General features: G+C 45.3%; 1 protein-coding gene and 1 pseudogene across 1 annotated transcript; one reads left to right on the forward strand and one right to left on the reverse strand.

Annotated features, from left to right (window-relative positions):
• Positions 1–339: 339 nt before the first annotated feature.
• Positions 340–7,365, forward strand: LOC119274479 (synaptotagmin-4-like). Its single transcript, XM_037555185.1, has 15 exons — positions 340–844; positions 1,434–1,863; positions 2,238–2,312; positions 2,394–2,501; positions 2,762–2,794; positions 2,874–2,963; positions 3,071–3,196; positions 3,964–4,107; positions 4,217–4,630; positions 4,735–4,869; positions 5,175–5,396; positions 5,490–5,765; positions 5,982–6,119; positions 6,505–6,813; positions 6,935–7,365. The coding sequence occupies exons 2-15, from the start codon at positions 1,675–1,677 to the stop codon at positions 7,151–7,153; spliced, it is 2,478 nt and encodes an 825-aa protein (XP_037411082.1). The 5' UTR covers positions 340–844; positions 1,434–1,674; the 3' UTR covers positions 7,154–7,365.
• Positions 7,366–7,478: 113 nt separating this feature from the next.
• On the reverse strand, positions 7,479–12,528 carry LOC119274478 (annotated as a pseudogene).
• Between the last annotated feature and the right edge of the window lie 443 nt (positions 12,529–12,971).

Raw genomic sequence — 12,971 nt, forward strand, 5'->3', positions numbered from 1 at the left:
TGTACCGATTCGTGATTTGAATGACAGAATTCTCAGAAAAAAAAAGAACAGCAAAAATCAGACAGGCAAAACCAAAGGAGGACAGGCGAAACCAACCGACCGGCACGCGTCGCCGTGGTCGTGGAGGACAGCACAGTAGGTCGACGGCGACGGGCACCCACCGGCCCCGTCCAAACGGAATCTCGTCACCACCATCATCTGTTCGGTACCCGGTGGGCGGGTGGAGTGGCCGTTCCAATCCGACGGCGACGCCGCACAGGCACAGGTGAGGCAGGAACAGACGCGCACCGTCGTCGTCGTCTCCCTATTTCTTGGGTTCCGGGGGGGGGGGCGTGGAAACCGGACGTGGACGAAACCGGAGACGAGTGCGGTTGATTCAACTGCCCCTCTCCCTCTTCATTTCCCTCTCGCACCAAGGCGGAACAGAAGAGAAGAGAGCAGCCAAATTTGACGGACGCATTCCGCCCCTCCGCCGCTCCCCCCACCCCCCAAAGCTTCCAAAATACCAACCCACGGACAGCGAGCGCTACGATCCAATCCAAAGCAAGGCAAGGAAGGAAACCTGCCCGCCCCGGCCCCGATCGATCCATCCCGACCTCAACCGGCCCCAAAACTTGCCATACTCGCCGCCAGGCCCGGCGGTCGGTCCTTATTGCCGGGGTCCCAACGCGGCCGGCCGGGGAGGAGGCCTGTTCGTGGTTCCGCTCGGGAGATCGATCGACGTCTCAATCCGGGGCCCTCGCGAGCCTCGGCGGCGGAGGGGGACGAAGGCCGCGTGCTCCGGGACCGGTTGCTTGCCCGCCCGCCGGCAGTCTGGTCCACGGCGCCCCTCGGGCGGCGCCAGGTTGGTTCCTTCTCCTCTCTTTCCCTCCTCCTCCTCCTCCGCGCATTCATGCCTGCCGATTATTCCCACCCAATTCCCGACCCTTCAGTACTAGAATTGCCATGTCTTCCCCACAAATTCAACACACTAGACTGTAGACTTCCCCCCTCTACTTTTCCGTGGTTCTAGACGGCCCGTGATTCCGCCATTGACTTGGGCAGGCAGGCTCATCTGGGTCAATTCCCCCATGATAATTGCCTAGCACCACACATGGATTTTTATTTATTTTTGTATCTAAAGGGGGGGAAAGGACAGGTGAAACTGAAAGATCTCGTGAGTGGGAAGGAGCAGAGCAATTGCCGTAGCCAAACACTAATACCACTAGGTCAATTTCTCCATGATAATTGCTGCTACGAGGCCTGGATTTCAATTCAGGGACTGTATTATTCTCTCTACACACTAGATGGGGGATGGGGGAGAGAAAGGACAGGTGAGACTGAAACATCTCACAAGTGGGAACAGTTCCAGGACCTAATCATCTCTGTACCGATGCTGCCGTGGTGGCGTCTCTTCACGATGCGGGCAGGCATTAACTCGTGCTAAATTGCAGGTGGACAGACGACAGGCAGTGTGCCTGAGAAAGCCGCGTGTGGTGCGTGCAAAAAGATGATGAGATGGGCTTAGGAGCAAGACAAGAACCAGTGGGAACAAAGGCGTAAAGCACCGAACAAAGTCATCTCATCTGCCTGTCAGTCACCACGCCAAGGTGTGCGTGCTTGTGTTGTGTGGAATCTTGCTACAAGAGTGGAGCGGCTTGTCCCTGAAGCCGCGGGGCCGAGGGTGCAGCGGAGATGCCGAAGAAGGGGCTCAAGAAGCTGCACGCCAAGGATGCGCTCGACTTCTTCAACCAGGTCATGGTGGAGCAGCCCCTGCTGCCGTTCCTCATCCCGCTCGGCCTCTTCGCCTGGTTCGTCGAGCGCTGGGTCGTGCCCTTCTCCAACTGGGTGCCCCTCGCCGCCGCCGTCTGGGCGACCATTCAGGTAGCTGCCGTTTCTTTCCCCTGTGCTTTGTTCAGATCATGAACAGATTCGTAGGCCGTTTCATGCCATCTTACTTTTAGCATAGCATGTATAATGTCTGGTCTTGGGCGTTCACATAAACTTTTGTACTTTCTGAAAGAGAAACAGAGTGTGTATAATGTTGGTCTTGGGCGTTCACATGATACTTTTGTACTTTCTGAAAGAGAAACAGAGTGTGAGGTGTGAACTATAACTTTTTATTTATTCAGACACTCTGATCTGTTAAGTGCTAATAGTGATTTTGAATGTGAGATTAGCAGCAACAGCATTTTATCTGGGTCCCTAATGGTTTCGTTTGTCTCCTTAGTTCTCACCCTTTTGTATCACTGATGCAGTATGGCAGGTTTAAACGGAAGATGGCTGTAGAAGATTTGAACAAAAGATGGAAGCACCTTATACTGAACACAACAGTATGTGCTGTTCCCTTGCTTTATTTATGTTACTGTTTGTTTATGGAGATACAGTCATGCTCATTTTACTCTGTTGTATAGCCTACCACTCCAATAGAGCCTTGCGAGTGGTTGAACAAACTTTTGATTGAAGTTTGGCCCAACTACATGGAGCCAAAACTATCAAAGAAGTTCCAATCTACTGTCGAGGTGAGCTTCTGCGCCATATCTTGAAATTATATTTTGTGCTTGGATGCAACTTAGTTCAAAAGGTTTTGGCAAATCAAATTAGATTATACTACTCCTATATGCATTTGATGGAATTTGATGATCTATGAATCAAATTCATTACCAAATTCCTTTTGGTTCTATTAATTTGAGGTAGTCAATATGTACTGCAAGACATGTTGCTCACTGGTTTCTACAGTTTTTTTTTTATAAGTAGCTGACCTGAGTCTATAACTTTGCAGAGACGCTTAAAGAATCGAAAACCAAAACTGATAGTAAGTTCCCCTTAATTCATTTTCCTTGTTCATTTGCTATTCTGGTTGCAGTGCTAAAACTTTGGTTTTACATCCCCAGGATAAAATAGAATTACAGGAATTCTCACTCGGTTCTTGCCCACCTACCTTGGGAGAGCAGGGTATGCGCTGGATGACTTCAGGTGAACAGGTAGTTGTCCATATTCTGTATTGTGTGCTATCTGAAAGACTTGTACAATCCATAGTTTATTTAAGACACAACTTAACACTATAATTTGTTTATTTTTGAATATGCAGCAAGTCATGTCCTTGGGTTTTGATTGGCACAGCAAAGAGATGAGTGTGATGTTTATGGCGAAATTAGCGAAACCTCTGATGGGCACTGCTCGCATTGTTATAAACAGCATCCACATCAAGGGAGATGTATGTCTTCTGCTCTCTCCATTGGTTATGCTCTTTCTAACCATTATATCTAATTGGAAAGGGACATATTCCCAACTTTGTTTAATGATGTCAAGAGGCTGACTACAAAAAATGTGTTTTGTAAGAGCCATTTAATTATGAGTGGTTGACAAAGGAAAAAAGCTTGAGCATGCAGTTTAGATTATAGGCGTTTGTCACAGCAAGGACATGGTGTCTTGTGTTATTTCACAGGAAGCAGTTTTTTTGCGAGGCTTAGTGCATTTCCTGTACATTGATATTTTTTATCCCAATGGTTATGCCGTTACCTGCTTTGTCTTGACTACTCTCTCCGTTCCAAATTACGTGAAGTTCTAGTTTTGTCCTAATTCAAACTCTCTAGATTTGACTCAGTCTATGGGAAATGTGCTAATACTACACAAGTATATATAGTATAGAAAATATATTTTATGATGGATACGATGAACTAATTTGGTGTTGTAGATGTTTATACTCCCTCCTTCCCAAAAGATTTAAGTCCTTTAAGGTTTGTCTTATGTCAGACTTTTTAAAGTTTGGTCAAACTTGAGAATTTGACTTAAGAAAAAACTTAGGGGATCTATTTTGTGGGAAGGAGGGAGTATAATTTTCTAAACTTGGAATGGGGGGACTACATTGTATGTTAAACATATCTGAATTGATAACAATCGACTCTCCGAGTTGCAGCACCGTACTGTGCTGTGCAGGATTGAGTTCTGCTACTATCTCTGATTTAGATTACATTGTTGCAGCTTCTACTGAGTCCCATTCTTGATGGCGAAGCTGTCCTCTACTCTTTTGAATCTACTCCAGAAGTCAGGATAGGTGTAGCATTTGGAAGTGGTGGAAGCCAAACAGTTCCTGGTATGGAGTTACCGGGTGTCTCAACATGGCTGGTGGGTCTGTGTGGACCATTTAGTTCAGCTCTTGATATCTTTGCATTTTCTTAACGTAATGGTGGCGGCCATTGTGTACTGACATTTATAAGGTTAAATATCCATTCAGGTAAAGCTTTTGACTGAAACAATAGCCAAGACAATGGTTGAGCCTCGCCGTCTCTGCTTTTCTTTGCCACCAGTAGATCTGAAGAAACAAGCAGTTGGTGGTGTTCTTTCTGTTACTGTTGTTTCAGCTAGTAACCTTGGCAGAAAGAGCAGAACTAATGAGTTAGGGAATCAGCAAAGCTCAAGTGGAAGCACTACACCTGGGACTCCTCTTAACAGGAAGGCACATACATTTATTGAGGTGGAAGTTGGCACTTTGATGAGAAAAACAACTACTTGTGAGGGTCCAAATCCTACATGGAATAGCACATTTAACATGGTACTGCATGGAGAGACAGGTTTTGTCAAGTTTCTTCTGTATGAACTGGATTCCGATGGTGTCAAGTATAATTACCTAACAAGCTGTGAGATAAAGGTAGGGTACAGATAGTGCTCTTCTTCTTTCACTATGTTTTTCATCACTTTAGACATTTGAGGTTCTTCCTGCATAACAAAGGCACTAAGAGTCAATTTAAACAGGTCAAGTATGTTTTAGATGGTTCAACAATATTTTGGGCTATAGGACATAATGATGGTGTGGTTGCAAGGCATGCTGAGCATTGTGGAAAAGAAGTTGGAATGGTGGTTCCATTTGAGGAGGATATCACAGGCGAGGTAACTTGCCTATTTATTGCCGTTTCTTCTTTAGTAACTATATGTGCATCATCAGTTCTTTTTCACATAATATACAGCCTGTTTGTTTTTAGACCTGATATAAGATTGTAATTTCTAATACATGGATTCATATCTGCTGGCTAATTTTCATAAGCTAACAAAAAAAAGTATATTAGTCTGTCTGCTTTGCCAATTATGCCATATGTGTTGGAGGTTATCCTTACTATATGTATACAGTTACATATTTGAACTGCTTTATATTTATTGATTGCACTGCAAACCGTTCCAAATCCTTTTGTTTGCAGTTAACTGTCAGTCTTGTGCTAAAAGAATGGCAATTCTCTGATGGGTCGGTTACATTGAGTAACTCTCTGAGCAATGAATTTCAATGTTCCATTGATGGATCACCGAAGCTTCAGTCAAGGACAGGAAGGAAGCTCAGAGTCAAAGTAGTGGAGGGTAGGGCCCTTGCAGTAAACAGTAAATCTGGGAAATGTGATCCTTATGTGAAACTCCAGTATGGAAAGGTTTTTGTTACCTTGCTCAACTTTGGTTTCACAAACAAATCAGTATATTTAGCTTAGATAATTTTGTGTTCTAACATCAGATTGTTCCACTAGGCTTTATACAGAACAAAGACACTCTCTCGTACGGCCCAACCAGTTTGGAATGACAAGTTTGAATTTGATGAGATTGGTGGTGGTGAATATCTGAAGGTCAAATGCTATAATTTAGACACATTCAGTGATGATAGCATTGGCAGTGCAAGAGTAAATCTGGAGGGACTTCTAGATGGTGCTAGCCGAGATGTCTGGGTACCACTTGAAAAAGTAGATTCAGGAGAGATCAGGCTCGAAATAGAGGCAATATCAAATGATCACAACGACAGTCTGAAGGTGTGTATACCGGCAGTATTTTGCTAAGAACCCTACTAAAACTTTTAAATTTTTATGTCCAGTACAATTATTTTAGTAGTACGCATTAGACCCTCCACTACTAGTTGTTTATCCTTGATTCTGTTTATTCAGATAGCTTCATATAGTCTTTCTTGGTGTGCCATTTTTTTCAACTGATTTGTGCATTTGGATTGTGAATTGCACTCCTTTTTTCAGAGATCAAGCAGTAAAGTTGAAGCTGGCTGGATCGAGCTAGTAATAATTGAGGCTAGGGATCTTGTTGCTGCTGATCTTAGAGGAACTAGTGATCCATATGTCAGGGTGCAATATGGGAACAAGAAGAAGCGAACCAAGGTCTGGTGATTAGTTCTATTGATGTTTTTCATCAATAATAAGTTCCATTACATTTCTCTTGCATGGAATCTTTCCCAGTAGAAACAGCGGGAGTCATACTGAATTTCTGAGCAGTTTTTAAGCAGAGAAAATAAGCTCAGTACCATGGCGAAGGCATAAACTGCGCACACGTACTGATCTAGTAGTACCCATCATGAATAATTATTTGATAGTGTGTCAGGTTACTCTAGATTATCCAAATTCAGTAAGCATAGCAGTGTGCTAACTCTTGCAACCATGTCTTTGCCACCATTTCTATATCTGGGGCCGCAGTATAAGTCAAATCTTTTACTTGCAGTTGCTAGGTGCGGCAACCAGTTTGAGCTGAATAATTCCTTCCATGCAGGTCATTTACAAGACGCTGGCTCCAAACTGGAACCAGACATTTGAGTTTGCAGAAACTGGAGAACCCCTGATCCTGCATGTCAAGGACCATAACGCGGTCCTTCCAACCGCCAGCATAGGCAACTGCACCGTCGAATACAGCATGCTTTCTCCGAATCAACCCGCCGACAAATGGATACCGCTGCAAGGAGTGCGGAGCGGAGAAATCCACGTGAAGATTGCCCGAAGAGTTGCAGCAGACTCGGCAAAGAAAACCAGCCTGCTGACAGACGCGTCCGCCCTTGGCAAAGGACACAAGATATCAGCACAGGTGAGCCAATGCATAAATCCATGCTTTTTTCTGTTCACTCCTGCCACTTTAATTCTCCTCTGTGATGAACATCACCGCTTGTATGTCCCGTGTGATGGACATCCTTTGAAACTCTGGGCAGATGAGAGACAGCCTGAAGAAATGCTCGGGCTTGGTTGACGATGGCGGCGATGCGGAGGCGCTGTCGCTGGCCCTGACGGAGGTGGAGAGCGTCCAGGACGAGCAGGATCTGTACATACAGCAGCTGGAGCGGGAGAAGGCCCTGATGCTGCAAAAGATACACGACCTTGGTTCTGAAATCGTCAGGACATCCTCCGGTCCTGCAAGGACCTCTTGCTAGTAATTATAATTAGATCAACAAACACACTTCACAGACGAGATGGCAAAAAGTGCTAATCATTTTTCGCAGAACTATGTAATTATATAATTTATCAGCGGTTGCTTGTAAGTAAGTAGATGGGTAGGAAATCAAGGCCCTTAAAGTTGTACAAAAAATGAGCTGTAAATTTTCAGAAAGAGTCTAAAATAATTTGTGGTATATTTAGTGCTGAAGCATCAGTATTTGCACTTTTGCAGCTTACCAAAGGCTGATCCTTTTGCACACGGGTTTACAATGCTACCATGGTTTTGGTAAAAAAAACTTGCTGAATTTCACACGGGTTTACAGTGAACCCTTCTTTTTTCCATTTTCTCATGCGAAATGCTAGTACAAACAAACAAGGATCATAGAAAAAATTTAGCTCCTCTAAAATACTTGATTTATGATAAGATATGCAATGTTGGCGCGAAATTCGATCCGAACAATGTGCTGCTCTGCTATGGCACGAAAATGTAAGGAACTGTATGCAATTGGGGTGCATCTTCCAGTTTCTGATCATCCTGTAAACAAAATGGAATCAGTACAATAAGAAAAGCCATTTTCCATCTATGTAGCCTACTGAAATTACAGGTTAAACTTCGTGCCGTCTGGCCTTGCTCCAGACCATAATTAACGCGCGGGGAAACAAAAATCATGTTTTGTGTTGGAAGGGAAATAAGCTGTACACAAGTCTAAAGCCCAAACTACACTGATTCTAGCATGATCTGCAACTAAAATTCAGACATAAGTGACCCCCAAAAAAAGTTCAGACAATAAGTGAAACATATCGAATCACAACTGAAATTGAAGCTGATTTTGATCATGGAAAATATAGTGAAGACAAACGCAAACATGGACGCAGGAAAACTTTAAAATGCACAAACATAAATAAGGCTTTGCACAGTTTGTATAGAAACTGAAGGTTTCAAGTTACATCAGATGACTTATAGTATACTACTCCTGAATCTACTACAGCAGAGAAGAAACAAATAAGAAGCAGAGAGGATGGAGCTGCATCTACTACTGAATCCTCTCTGCAGCGAGCTCGCGGTTCCTGACGAACCCGACGTAGACTCTCTGAACATGAGATATGTTGTCCTCTTTCTTGCGCCGAACCCTGTCCACAAGCTCTTCCGCCGTGGAATCCAGGGTCAGCTCTTCAAGCGTGGCCACGTGTTCGATCCCGCACGGCAACGACTTCAACTCCGGACAGAGCAGGAGCTTGAGATCGACCAAGCTGGGCATCGCCCCGCTTCTTATCGTCATCTGGCTGAGACGCGGGGCTCCCCAGATCTTGAGCACCCGGAGCTTCTGAAACGACGTCTCCCGGAAGCGCATCCTGGTGCCGTCAAACGCATCGTAGAGCTGGAGCTTCACCAGCTGCTGCAGCTCCTCGAGGTAGCAGAACATGTCCTCCTCGAGCTTTGACCAGACGAGCCGCAGGATGGTGAGGCTTTTCAGTTTGCTGATCGACAAGAAGAACCGGGGCAGTGATTCTTTCTCCAACGCCCCTAGCAAGAAAAGCTTCTGGAGTAACGGGGGCGGGTTGAGCGCGTCGAGCTGCAGAACCTCCTGGTCGTCATCCGCGTGGATCCCGAGCCGGGTGAGATGGACCATATTGGTGATGGCTTTGAAGAGCTTTTCGCAATGGCGGCCTTGGACTCTACTGATGCGGAACGACCTCAATCGAACCAGAGCACCGAGGTAACGGACCATCTCGGAGCTGGATTCCACCAGCAGTAATGTCTGCAGGCTCGCCAAAGACCACATGCCAATAGGCGCCGGCACGCCAATGGAAGGAACGAACTGCATCGCCGGTATCTGTGGCTTCACGGTGACGATGAGGTGCGTCAACTTAGAGAGCCTTGTGATTTCCACTGGCAGGTTGGTGATCTTGCTTTTCCAGGCGTCCAACACAAGCAGATTCTGCAGCCTTCCAATCAGCCGTGAGATATTTGCAATTTTGGTCCGTCTAAGGCCCAGATAACGCAGGTTGAACAAGTCAAACACCTCGTTTGGCAGGCTCTCAATCGAACTATCTTGCAGGTTCAAGACAGACATTAACTGAACAGACCTTGAGAACGAACGGAGCGAGCCAAAAGTCAGCGAATTCTGGAAGACAAGCAAGGAGCGGAGATGCGGCACGGACTCTGCAAGGTGCGCGATATCCCCTCTTTGGATTGATAAACGGCGTGCTTTCCCAATAAGAGGGTCTTGAGTAATCGAGGACAATACAAAAATTCTCTTCGCGTGCCTTGGAGAGGGCCAACACACGAAGGATGTCATGCATCTGGAAATCATCGACATATCCTGATTCATTCCTCTTAACCTCCACCAGCAGGCACCGGTTGATGAGTTCGGTCAGGTAATCCTCTGCGACCTCCTCCAGCGTCTTATGCTCACTCGCCTCAATAAATCCTTCTGCGACCCAGAGCCGCACTAGCCACTTCCTTTGCATCACATGATTCTCTGGGAACATGCAGCAGTAAAGAAAGCAGTTCTTCATGTTGTGTGGCAAGTCTTCCAAACTAACCTTCAAGATTATGTTCATATCCAGGATGCAATTGTTTGTAAATTGCAGCTCAAGAGTTTTGTATACATTCTCCCACTCCAGAAAAGTCGCGCTCTTGAATGACAGTAGGCGCCCGATGCACACAATAGCAATCGGCAAGCCATTGCATTTCTCCACAAACTTGTTTGCCCAATACTGCAATTCTGGTGGACAGTCTCTGTTTTCATTCTTCCAAAATGCCTCTTTGCAGAACAGATCCCATGCATAGTGATTTTGCAAGGGTTGCAGGTTAATCATCTGGGCTTCGGAAGCAAGCAGTGCCACCTCATATATCCTTGATGTGAAAATTATCCGACCAAGCTTGCCACCAAAAAACACATCTTTGCTGTCAAACCAAACATTCACACTCCAAACATCATCTAGGACAAGAACATACCTTTTCTTCTCTAGGTAACGGCGGATTGTCTCCACCAGGCTTCTGTAATCTGTGACATCAACATCCTTCGGAAATTCCTTCTTCCTGTCATTCTTTCGGAACTCTTCAACAATCTGTCTTAGCAAATCATTAGCCTCATAGCTATGAGACACAGTGATCCAAGCACAGGTGTCAAAGTCAGTCTTGATGGCGTTGTAGACATGCGCAACAAGTGTTGTCTTACCAACACCTCCCATGCCCCAAACAGTGATGATCATGTGTCGCTGCTCCTCATCTTTCATCCATTTCTTCAGCAAGTCTCTGTTCTCCGCAATCCCCACAAGATCATCTGCCCTTTTAAAATGTACAGACTCTGCAGGTCTAATACTTAAGCTGCCTATTCTTGTCAGTTTTGCGTCCCTCTCAACACCCTTGAGGTCATACCTGCGCCTCCTCTCTGCAGCACTCTTGAGGTTTGCTTTGATGTCACGCAAATTGTTGGCTAGCCGGTACCATGTCTTGATTTGCTTGACCCTCCTAATTGCTTTCAACAGAAACATCCCCTCACGGTCCTCCCCCAGCTTGAAGGTGAACTCGTCGATAACATCCTCGATGTTAAAGGCATCTGCTTCACGAATGCAACAGTTGTCTCGTCTGCATCCTTGAAGCGCTCGACAGTTCGGAAGAAGGCCTGCATGCTCTCCAGCTCCTCCTTCATTTTCCGTATCTCGCCAAATAGGCCTTGCAGAGCAGATGCTTCGACGAGAAACGACTTCCCTAGCACAGCTGCTTCATTCGCCAGGGCATCCCCAAGCTTCAGGATTAGCAACCAGATTACACCCTCTAACATGGTTGCCTCCTAGATGGAGCTGGCTATACAAATCTTTGCTTCAGTAATGGAGTTGTTGGGTAATGACTCATGAGTATGCTATGAGAACCACAGAACGTTTATATCTTTGGTTTAGTGGAAAACTCCCAAACCAATCCTGTGGTGTGCAGTGTGCATATATTTCTAAAGTAACCTTACAAGAAGCTTCAATATTACTATTGCTTAGCGGTAGCACACCCACTAAGCACCACCCTTGTCCCTTTGAAGACCTGAAAAGATGGAATCTTCTGTCTTTCCAAGAAGATTCACCACCAAAACGGTCAATAGTTTACATCTATCTAGCGTCTCTTGCTGTTGTCTTGGTTGCTATTTACAACCGTAGCATCGTTTTCAAGCTGATGTGGCCTTGAGTATCCTGGAATATACCACTTAGATGCAAACCAATAAAAGATTAAGGCAACGGTTGATGACGGGGCAACCTACTAATTTAGTATTGTTCTTGTTTATAACAAGTCCACAAACAACTGAAACAAATAATGCGATGAACCCAATGTGGCGGAAGAAATATTGAAGGAAACACTAGTGCATTGCCAGTAGATTACTGAGCCCACGTGGGATGAATGTTCTATTGGTCTTCCGTTGAGTATCCGGGAATATAACACTTTAGGTGGAAACAAATAAAAGACTAAGGTTGTGGTCGATGATGGGGCAGATACTGATTTAACCTTTTATACTTTTGCAAGAAGATTCACCGCCAAAACGGTCAATAGTTTAGATCTAGCCAGCGTCTCTTGCTCTTGTCCTTGGTTGCTATTTACGACTGTAGGCAGCGTCGTTTTCCGGCTGATGTGGCCTTGAGTATCTGGGAAAATACCACTCTATTAGCTGGAAACCGATAAAGGTTAAGGCTATGGTTGAGGATGTGGCACGTACTAATCTAGCAAGTGTCGTGACCCGGCTGTTCTTGTTTATAGTAACTCCACAGACACCTGGAACAAATAAAAACTTTTGAAACAATGAAGAGGAAGAAAACATTGAAGGGAACAACACTATGGAATTGCCACTACATTACCGAGCATGTGCCGGTGGGATGAATGTATTGGGTCTTCTTCCATCGACAAGATTTGCCAGTGCATTGCAGTGTCGTTGTCGGCGGGCAGCAGGATCTTTCCTGTCACTGCAATTTCCTGGCAGGCCGGTGGATAGATATACCCATGTTTTGGGTGGGGCATTCTGTCGAACACTTTCTGCGCGCCCTTCCATCAGAATTCAGAACCCTTTGCTTGCTGATCCTGCGCTCAGTTTGAAGCATCGAGAACCCAAATTTTGTGATTAAAATAGACAGAGTACTCAGGATCGAAGGGTAAGCAGCCCAGAGGAATGCGTTCTGATCCGTTGTTACTTACAGTAGAGCTGAGGGCTCGTGGCTTCTCGGGGGAGACGCGTCCCGGGACCAGAACTACTGCACCGCGTCCGTGAAGTGGTCCCCGCCTCGCCGCCGATTCCATGTGCCATGGCTGGCGATGGAGCCGGGGCGAAGAAGATGGGAGCAGGGAGAGACGCAGGACGGAGGAAGAAGAAAAGGTGTTGAGGACGCCACGTTGACGATACCGGCTGACATGGAGCCACGTCCGCAAAACTGCTAACGTGGCCACGTGGGTGAAGACCATACTGCCAAAAGAAGCTGGGCTGAAGGCCCAGTCAGAGGCGAAGCACATGGGAACGGGGCGCCCCAGCTCCAGATGGGCCAGCCCAGGAGCTCCTGCATTTTAAAATATTAAATGTGTATACAAAAATGTTGACTATGTACTGAAAAATGTTAAACTTGCATTCTAAAATGTTAAATGTGTATAAAAAATGTTGACCATGTATTCAACAAATCTTAAGCTTGCATTTTAAATTGTTAAATTGTATTGAAAAACTGTTTACCATGTGTTAAAAAATTGTTCAACTTATATTTGAAAAATGTGAAATATGTATAGAAAAAATGTTGACCATGTATTAAAAAAAGTGAAACTGGTATTCGAAAAATGTTAAATGTTTA

Source organism: Triticum dicoccoides, chromosome 3B (assembly GCF_002162155.2).
Source record: "Triticum dicoccoides isolate Atlit2015 ecotype Zavitan chromosome 3B, WEW_v2.0, whole genome shotgun sequence".
Lineage (NCBI taxonomy): Eukaryota > Viridiplantae > Streptophyta > Magnoliopsida > Poales > Poaceae > Triticum > Triticum dicoccoides.

Bases quoted from the DNA above. Each gene is read 5' to 3' on its own strand.
- LOC119274479 (XM_037555185.1), top strand. From the start codon at position 1,675: ATGCCGAAGAAGGGGCTCAAGAAGCTGCACGCCAAGGATGCGCTCGAC. The intron at 1,864-2,237 runs GTAGCTGCCGTT...TCACTGATGCAG, and splicing joins CCGTCTGGGCGACCATTCAG to TATGGCAGGTTTAAACGGAA. The intron at 2,313-2,393 runs GTATGTGCTGTT...TCTGTTGTATAG, and splicing joins ACCTTATACTGAACACAACA to CCTACCACTCCAATAGAGCC.